A 10,372-nucleotide genomic window follows, 5' to 3' on the forward strand; every position below is an offset into this window, starting at 1 on the left:
GATGTCACTTCTTTTCCCACATTCCCAGTTTGGCCATTTGGATTTCAGATATTGCTTTGGAAGTTGGGATAATAGAAAACACCTACACCTACACCTACATATATTGTACATATACAATACTATTTACTGGGAAACCATGAGTGGCAATATATATGGTTTGCCATTGCCTCCTTCCTAAGGCTGGGAGAAAGTTTGTGGCCCAAGACCACAGAGCTGGCTTTATACCTAAGGCAAAGCTAGAACACATGGTCTCCCAGTTTCTAACTGATGCCTTAATGACTATACCAAACTGGCTCTCCAATGATAAAATGCTTTTGGTAATATAGTTTTGTTGGTTGGTTTAGGTTGCATGTGGTAGTGTCTCAACAGCTCTAGTTTCATATCATGGTATCTATCACTGTTTCTCAGTTTGTATTGAAACGAAGTTGACAATGGCATCGTATCATGTGCTATCAAATCTTTATTCTTGTTAATATATTTGGGCATTTTAGAATAAGTGCTTATCTGCTATTAATAATTTATTTCTCTATGCTCTTGTATTTTTAAAAGCCTTGTTCTGATTTCCTCTCATTTATAATGTTTAGTTCTAGCTATTGTTTTTTGATGTAATGATGATAAAGGGACCATCAGATTATGTAGGTTTAATAGCTTTAAATTAGCCGTAGGATTACAATTATTATTGGACAAGCGGTTGCTATGTATGTCTCACTTAATTTCAAGTTGTGTTTTATTATACTATTTGAACTGTGTCAATTGGTTACTAATAGTTTTTCTCTATTAAATACCAGTATCAATGACACCCTAGGTCCATTTTAAATTGCACATAATTATCAACATCTTTAATGGGAATATAAAATTGTCACTCTGAACTGTATTTTAATAATGGGTTTTCCACGCTTTTTTCTCCTAGAAAAATATATATTTATGATGAGTAGACAATGAGTTAGAAATGGAGATATCAATCCCAGACATTGCAGGGAATCTGTCCTTCAGATATATTTAGGATAAAATAAAAATTTACAGTAATATCCAGGAAATCACTGGAAATCTTATTTTCTTTATGGTGGATGTGCAAACTACAGTGTTTCTTTATTTAAATGTAATTCTTTATATTCAAGCAAGAGTTTGATTTTAAGGAGAAAGGACAACTAGAGATAAAAGCCAAGCATCCTCTTAAAATAGAATCAGCAATATAATGAGAGTCCACATAAAGTGACAGAAATACTTAAGAGAAGAGAATATTTCTAGTTTTCAACCAGGCACAGAGAATACCAAGGACCACAGAGTTGGCCTTCTCCGGGTCCCGTCAACTAAACAATGTCGTTTGGCGGGACCCAGGGGAAGAGCCTTCTCTGTGGTGGCCCCGACCCTTTGGAATCAACTCCCCCCAGATATCAGAGTTGCCCCCACCCTCCTAGCCTTTCGTAAGCTCCTTAAAACCCACCTCTGTCGTCAGGCATGGGGGAATTGACATGTTCCTTCCCCCTAGGCTTATAAAATTTGTGTATGGTATGCTAGTGTGTATGATTGGTTTTTAACTTGTGGTGTTCTTAAAATTAATTTAATATTGGATTTGTCTTGTATTGCTGTTGCTGTGAGCCGCCCCGAATCTGCGGAGAGGGGCGGCATACAAATCTGATTAAACTAAACTAAACTAAACAAAGAGAAATACTTATTTAAGGAAGTTAATTGGGGGGAGAAAGGGCAACTCCCCCCACCCCAACTGCTAAGCCAATATTATAAAATAGCCTCCTTGAAGAGACTGGATTATCTCTCTCTCTATTGATTTTTTGCAAGTTTTTTTTTAAAAAAAACTAGGGTTTTTTTTAGAGAGCCTGCCCTGATTTGAGTTGTTATTGCCATCTGTTATGTTCTATTTTTGTACGTCTGTTATATTTTTAATTTTTATATGCGTTATATTTTTTACATGAGCTACTGAGTCTTTTTTGGTTAGGTGACATGCAAATGTGTTTAATAAATCAATTAAATATAGCACTGCTATATTATAAACATTACATACCTTCCCCAATCTCCCCCCCCCCAATAATTGCACACTTTTGCTACAGTTTTGGTTGTGTACATAATATAGCACTGTTTTCCCCTATTAATTATCCAAAATATAAAGCAATTGAATCTTATCAGCCCAACACATCTACAATATTTATCCTGGATCATTTTCACTGTTTGTCTTCTCACAATATTTTTCATGATTGTATCTTCTTAATACATTACCTTCTCTACTGCCCAATTTCTGTTTCTCACTTTTCCTTAAATTTTATATATCTGTCTGAAAAAAAAAATCCCTTCAGCAGGAGCAATTTATGGATTTATTTTAGCAATACAGTAATCCCTCGTTTTTTGCGGGGAATGTGTTCCACGACCACCCATGAAAAATGAATTTCCGTGAAGTAGAGGAAAGAGTTTTTTATGTATTTAATGAGTATTTGGACTTTTAAAACCCACCCTTTGCATTAAACAGTCATTGTGTTTCTCCGCTGGAACTAAACATGTGATATCCTACCAGTTTCTTTAACAGAGTATACAGGAGTACTGTAGAAGAATTTTATGAATTTTTAATGGATTTAAAATTTACAATCGATTTGATGGATTTAAGCCCCCTTTGAAGAAGCAAATCCACAAAAGATGAACTGCGAAGTAGTGAGGGATTACTGTAGTTCATTTGCAGTAGATTGGCCAATTAGCCCACCCAGGTTATCAGCCAGTTAAATTTTTTTAAAAAAAGATTAAACTAACAAATGTTAGTTTCTCTGGTTGCTGATTTTCTTCAGCCTTCTTTACTTAGCATACTTTATTTCCAACGAAATTAGAATTTAATTCCTATTAAATCGATAAGGTGGGATCTACTGAAATTAAAGTTTTGTAGTAATTTGATTTGGAACGTCTTGTAATGGTTCATAACCACCTTTAGGATGGATGTCCTTCTACAACCTGCCTTTTGAATTTTAAAAGTTTTTCCCAGAACATTTGAAAAATGCCAACTGTGTCCAGAAAAATTCTTATTGATTACAAATATAAATTGTACCAAGATTTATATACCACTCTTTTTCAGACAACTCAGGATAGTTTAAGTAAATTATAATTTGTTTATGAAAATAGTTACCAAAACCTGTCCCCCAAATTCACCAGAACTCAACTCAGGATCGAGGGAAACTTTTTATTTTAAGTTTGCATGGGCATTCATTTCATTTACTACATACCATTTACCATGCAGATATGGTAGGTTTCACATGAATAGAAACAATAATGATGATGGAGGGGAGGAGGGGAAACATTTTGACAATCTGACATTTTGCAATTATCAGAAAATCCTGGACATGGTATTGATTTATATTTTGAAGAAATGCCTAACTGTGGAAAGGTGTAAAGGTGATTGCAAAGAAATATTTTTAGATGGGGAGGTATACAACTTTGCTTCCCTCAAGTAATGTTGAAGCAATCTTAATTGGTTAGCTTTCATACAAATAGTCAAATCAAGCTTCTGTTTTTTACAAGAAGAGAAATACTAAAGCCAGGAACTGAAAAGATTCCTTTAAATCTCATGTATAGAAATGTCAGAGGACAGATGAGCTGGACTGAGACAAGGCAACTGTAAGGATGTAATAAAAAGCTAATATTCTAGCTAAAACTATTTGCTTCCAATGAAGATGATGCAACAGCGGCTTTCCAATACAGTACACAAATTGGGAGTCTATTGATCCCAAACAACTTGTAGCATGGACATGGTTATTCATTTAAGTTGAGATCAATCCAGTTCAGCTTTGACTTCTAGAAACTGATAGTTCAGACCAGCCCTAAAAACAGAGCAGATTGTGGAAATTCTCTGCAAAGGCGTGGGCTTGGTTAGGCACTTTGAGATCCAGGAATTTAACTGCTTTTGTGTTGCAGTCTACAGAAGCCACTCCTGCTGAGGCTGAAGGAGCTGGCAAAGAAGAAACATCTGGAGCTGAAGCAGCTGCTAAACCCGAAACTGATTCAGGATCTGCCTCAGTAAGACAGTAGGCAAGGGAGAGGGAGGAGGGGTCTCATTCGCCCCTAACCATTGTTCAAATTTAATATGAGCAGATGTGAACCCAGTGAAGATAAAATGTTTAGCTTTTCTGAGTCATGGATTGAATCCCTAATTGGAGACTCTGTTGATTTGGACCATAGAACAAAGCCCATTATTCATCTATAGACAGTTGTCTCTTTGATACAAACTGCTAAACATATTCCTGCAGCATTTACAATTCATCTGAATTAGGAAGAAATTATATCTGCTTCAGTCCCAGTGAATCATCTTGGAACTTTTATGTGTGCCCAACATCTGGACCAACATTTTTAAAAACCAACAAACCTTTTTCATTGCTGAGGCTAACTTTCATTTGTTCAGCATGTCTTGTTACAATTTGATACCCTTACAAAATCACAAACAGCTGTTACTGCTGAAATGAGAATGATTCCAGGGAAACAGAAGTTAGATATATCCGTGGTAAACATCAAAACTGATTTTAGATTATTTTTTTTTAAAAGGGAGAAAAAGTTGAGTAGAATTTCTGCCGATTACTACAAAACTAAAAGTCTTTTAATAACAGAATCTGTTATTTACTCCATTAATCTTTAAGCAAACCAATTTCCCTCTACAATTTATTGCCTTCTGTGGTCTTCTTTCCATATTTTCATAAGTCATTCTATTTACTTCAGCCACCCCTCATACCTAAATCTTAACTTCTACAAAATACTGACACCTAATGAATATTTGAATAAAGGATTCCTGGAAGGGTTTGCTCTATGTTCTTTTCTCAATTGGGCCTAACTCTGATGTCTTTTACCCTGCTTTATTTCCTTCAGAGTCCTCTGCCAACTGTAGTTGTGGACGCTGTCCCTGCCACAGTTAATGGGACTGATGAGAATACAGCCGTCTCTGAGAGGACTGACATGCCACCAGGGTTTCTCTTCAAGGTAAGTTTCTATGGTGAAGATAAACCTGATTATTCATCCTAAACATACAGCCATTATTACCCCATTAGCTTGGGATAATTAGATCTTGGCCCCATGGCCAATAAATGTGATGTATGGCTGTGATTTGAATTTGTTTGATTGATTTTTAATATATCGGGGTTTTAGCTTATGCAGTTTTAAATTAATTATATTTGTTTTTGTATTTACTGTTTTATATTATATGCTGTGAGCTGCCCCCAGTCTTCGGAGAAGGGCGACATGCAAATTTAATTAATAATAATAATAATAATAATAATAATAATAATAATAATAATAATTTCATTCTATGGGTTTTGAATAACAGAAGCTGTAAAATGGTTAATTGACTCAGCCCTTTATGAGAACTCAGTGCACAATTTTAAATGAATTTAATTTGGATACAGAAAAGTCACCAGTGCCGTATGTAATGCTGATAAATTATTGTCTGTTGAAAGAAAGTAAATGGAGTAGACTATTTTCGATAGATCTGTTACTGACTTTCTAAAATCTAATATATGTACTGTATGTATGTATGTATGTATGTATGTATGTATGTATGTATGTATATGCACACATACATACATACATACATACATACATAAGTAGGTCTTGGCATGTTCGGGTTTCTTCCCATGTAAGTTTCAGAGATTCTTGGCGACATTTCAATCAGGTCCCACTCGTCATCTTCAGGCTGGGGCTTTTGGCTTTGTGCTCGTGATCTGAGATGCCGTCCCTCTATAAATACTGGTGGGTGGGTGTGGAGTGCTGGCTCAGCTGCTGCAAGTTGTTGCAATTTCCTGGTTAGTTGGTGGGGTAACTATAAAAACATAATCTGTAAGACAGCACCTATTCATTTCCCTAAATGTGTAATCATCATGTATCATGGAACTTTCCTAATACTGAACATATTAAGGAGAAATGGAACAGCAGATAGACTGCAGTGTAGTTAGTATGTAAGAAGTTCAGTTGCACTAGATATGTATAGATATGAGGTAAGATCTCCCCCTTAATCCTTACTGTGGAACCATTATTCTTGTGCAGGTACAAGCCATGCATGATTACTCAGCTACTGACAATGATGAATTGCCGCTGAAGGCTGGAGATGTGGTCTTGGTGATTCCATTTGAAAATCCAGAGGAGCAGGTATGGTGATAATGCAAGGGGTGTGTCTCATAACTAACATGGTGAGTCCTGCATTGGTCCAGTTTCAGATCAAACCTGCATTCTGCTATGAAACATACTATGTTTCCGCCCCGAGTCTTCAGAGAGGGGCGGCATACAAATCTAATAAATCTAATAATAATAAATCTATGTGACCTTTTGCAAGTCAAAACTTTCAGTTTAAACTCTTGATAAATAAGATAATGAGTAAATCTCAACTTCTTCAAATAGTAGACTATAGAAATAAGATAATGAGTAAATCTCAACTTCTTCAAATAGTAAGCTATATAAATAAGATAGCGAGTAAATCTCAACTCGTAGGCTATTTCTTCCACATTTTCTTATGTGGATGCAAAAATTGCATAAGAAGGATGTGGTTTAATAGAGATCTAATGTATAAGGAGATGGATATTGATTGCTGAGTTTCCTAATCCAATCTAATATCTAACTAAGGAGATTATCCTTGTTTAGTGTTTCTTTTTAAATTATACTATATATAAATATTACTCTATAATATTAAGTTTACGTAATTAGTTCAGAAAAAAGGCAATCAGAATACTACAGTGGAAAGTCTCACTGCCCCCGCAATCAGCAACATATTTTTTAAGTATTAAAAAAGGACCTCTTAATTATCTCAAGGTAATTTAATTTACCTTTTAAAAAAGTGACTATTGTACTATGCTGTTTTCTGATTTCATATTTGCTTTTCATCTCTCTCTTTGCCTTACAAACGTCTAAAAATTGTGAAGGTGCAATTTCCCCCCCCTCTGTCTTGTTCATGCTCTTTTTGAGTGCCAGTAGATGGCACTGTGGTCTTATGGGTCTTTATTGCATTCACTCATTTTTGTAAAGTATGTGAGGTGGAAATAGAAATGTTTCTTAGCCAATTGTAGATTTAGTTTGCATGCTTTTTCCTATAGTCTCGTTGTAAACATTAGCGTTGCATCAAACATTACAAAGGATGCTTTATCTGTAAAACATTACCAAGGATCCTTCATCTATCTAGATTTGGAACCTTTCCACATAGGGTCATTTCGGTTTGCTTGTATTCTGTATAAGGAAAGCAGGGTTAAATGTCTCATCAGTTTGGAATCATTGTGTTTTCACAAGAAACCTAAGCCTCCCCCTTATGAATTATGTTGACTCATATCTAGTGCCAATTTAATTTTGACCATTAGTTAACTAAATTCTTTTATTAGAGTTATCTCTTCTGTACTTTGAACTCTGCTTTACCCAAATGCTTGCTGGACAGCATTGCTACTCTCTCCCTTCCAGTGGTCAGAGGAATTTCAGTATTCTCCAGAAACCATGGACGCAAAGTCAGGAACACTATGGAGAGAGGCAGTGGGTTTTGATGGTGGGAATATCAACCTTAGGGAATACCTTGATGAGGTCAATACTCCTACTAAAGCCAAAAAGGGTGGGGGGGGGGATTGGTTGCTGGGGAAGGTTGTTTTCTCTCTAGCAACCAAAGGAGAAATGTTCTTGGAGGTACAGAACTCTATGGCTAGCTGGAAGGAGGCAGTCCTACAGATTGTCAGTTGGTCATCAATCTTCTCTTTCATTCATTGATGAATGACCTCTACTGTTTTTTCCAGTTTGCTGCTAGATCCATTCTCAACCCACTTACGTTCCTGGTTGGCTCAGAGATGGAGGCTCCCATATAAGGGCATATCCCATATAATGACTGGCAGGTCAAAGACAGTGTAGCTAGGACTATTCAGTTTAGGGAAAAGGGCAACTTCAGGGAAAGATAAATGCATATAAAATCATACATAGCATAGGAAAAGGAAAGATAATTTCCCTCACAGTTTTCAAAACACCAAGATCAAGAATCAAATTACTAGAAAGGGATTTGTAACAAATCAAAGGAACCACTGCTTCATACAAGGTATAATTAACTTGTAGAATTCATTGCCATGAGATATTGTGATTTTCATCTTGAAGACTCAGTATTGCCTCTAGGTTGGGAATAGCCTGTCTCAAAATCCCAGTTGCAGAAACAACTGTGGGAGAAGAGTACTATTTCTTTGCAGTGTAAGATGTACTAGTGTATAAGGTGCACCTTAATTTCAGAGGAGTAAAATAGGGGAAAAATCTACCTACTAGGTATTCATCTGGCTAGTATCCTTAGTCTAGTTAGCTTCAGCACATTATTTTATCCTCTGGTTAGGGCTGAAAAAAGATATTGTTCAGAGGGAGTAGCAATAAAAACAAGCCCACAAAAAACTTAGGGATGGGAAAAAAACTTTGGAGAGAGTAGCAATGAAAAAATCCTGCAAATCGGGAAGATTGCTAGAATCTTGTTAGGGTGCTAAGAAGTAGCAATGAAAAGAAGCCTGCAAGGCAGGAAGAAACTACGAAGATCATTAGCACCTTGTTAGGACTAAAAAAAAAAAAGCTTAGGAAAAGCTCATATGTGTTGTGAGTGCTCCTTGTTCACCTCTGGTAGTGATAGATTCTGAGGAGGATGAGCCAGGACCATCTGGGTACCCTGGGCCAGTGGTGTTGCCAGCTAATGCAGAGTGAGAGTGAAGGAGAAATAGACCTGGATGAAACCGAGGGACCACCAGAGGTGGCAGATATGTCAATGAGGGATTGGTCCAAGTCAGAGGACAAAGGTGGCATTACAAATAATGAGCCACTCTTAGATGCTCGATTCAGGAGATTACAAAGCAGACAACAACACTTGTATGGTAAAAGGAAGTAGTTTGCAGTTTTAACTCAAGGAGTTTGCTGACCACTCCCAGCAGGTATAAAAGGAAAGGTTTCTGAGTAATTCTGGGTGGAGTTTCAACGTTGCTTTCATGGACACTATGTTAGGTCTGGGGTTCCAGAAATGTTCCCCAAAATACCTGATTTCTGCTCTGCAAAACTCATCTCATAGAGCTGTCTACCTGCCAGAATGTGGTGAGCTAAATTGTATTACCTATGATTCATGCCTGGATTATCTTACTGGAATGCAATTAGCCCTGAGTCTGGTGTCTTTCCCGGAGACCTATCTGATACCTCTGCAATGAACTTTCAGAGACTGATTTTTGCCTGTAAATGTGACTTTTTCATATAAAGATTGTAATTCAAAGCTTAAATCATGTGTTTTTGCCTTTTGTTTCAATCTGAAAAGCCCAGGACTGAACAATTCGGAGTATAAGATGCACCAAATTGTCAGGGGAAAAGGTGCATCTTATACTCTGAAAAATATGGTATATCTGTATTGCACTTCCTGCTTGCAAGCACACGTGAAGGATGAGAAGGAACTCAAAGGTTATTCACAAATGCAGTGATTAATGATAATAATTTTATCACCAATGTACAACTTTGTAACTTGATTTAAAATTCATTTTCAGTAAACTCAAATAATGCCTAGAGTTTGTTGTTGCACCAACATTTTCTCTTTTTCTTCTGTCTCTTGCCAGGATGAAGGATGGCTGATGGGTGTGAAAGAATCTGATTGGCTTCAGCACAAAGCGTTTGACCAATGCCGGGGAGTTTTCCCGGAGAATTTCACTGAACGGGTGCAGTGAGGCCTTGCAGCTTCTTAGATAGCTTCTCTTCAGCAAGAAAGCAAGAGGTGTTTTCTCCCCCTCCTCCTGAGGAAGGTCTAAAGAAAAATTGAAAGAATGTGTTTTTTATTTAAAGCAGCTTAAAGGTTGGATTCTTCACAGAAAGCAATGTTTTTAGAAGTCCACTGAATCAAAGTATTATCAAAGATAGAGATAATGAAAGACAGGTTGGGAAAAAAATCCTTTTTCTGTTTGAGCTAAATAAGGTCAAATCCAGAAAGTTGTCATTGAGTGGTGGAGCAATGTTGTGTGAAATAGGATGTGCTCAGCATCGTAACCTAGCGCTCCTGTTCTCCTGAAACTACACAATAAAGTTTTATCTTGTGGGAAGGCACGGTCAACCTGTTTTGTGGCTGAACTTGTTTCTGTGGCACCGTGCAAAGTATACAATCATGCTGCCCCAGGTTCGATGCCTGGCTTGTGTTTTGTGTGTGTGTGTGTGTGTGTTTGTGTTCTCCTTTTGAAAAAAAATATCTAAGCAACATTCATACATTTAAAATACTTGTCACTGCATATTAGAAAGAAAATAAGCCTCTTCCTTGAAAAGGTATGTTTTAAGAACGACCTGCTTGGATTTTTGTCCTATAGGAAACATTCCTATGGGGGAAAAGTATAAATATAGCTTGTCTACTACTATCATTTTCATAGAATTGTTTTGAAATTGAGGGTTG

The 10,372-nt window shown here is 36.8% G+C and overlaps 1 protein-coding gene across 8 annotated transcripts in view; it reads left to right on the forward strand.

Moving 5' to 3' along the window:
- Positions 1-10,042, forward strand: part of BIN1 (bridging integrator 1) — a 142,704-nt gene extending 132,662 nt beyond the window's left edge. For all 8 annotated transcript variants that reach the window (XM_070729962.1, XM_070729941.1, XM_070729931.1 and 5 more), the window contains 4 exons: positions 3,907-4,008; positions 4,849-4,959; positions 6,019-6,120; positions 9,555-10,042. In XM_070729962.1, coding sequence (XP_070586063.1) covers positions 3,907-4,008; positions 4,849-4,959; positions 6,019-6,120; positions 9,555-9,662 — 423 coding nt within the window. In that variant the 3' untranslated portion in view covers positions 9,663-10,042. The remainder of the gene's footprint in view (positions 1-3,906; positions 4,009-4,848; positions 4,960-6,018; positions 6,121-9,554) is intronic.
- The last annotated feature ends 330 nt before the right edge of the window (positions 10,043-10,372 follow it).

Source organism: Erythrolamprus reginae, chromosome 1, assembly GCF_031021105.1.
Source record: "Erythrolamprus reginae isolate rEryReg1 chromosome 1, rEryReg1.hap1, whole genome shotgun sequence".
Taxonomy (NCBI): domain Eukaryota; kingdom Metazoa; phylum Chordata; class Lepidosauria; order Squamata; family Dipsadidae; genus Erythrolamprus; species Erythrolamprus reginae.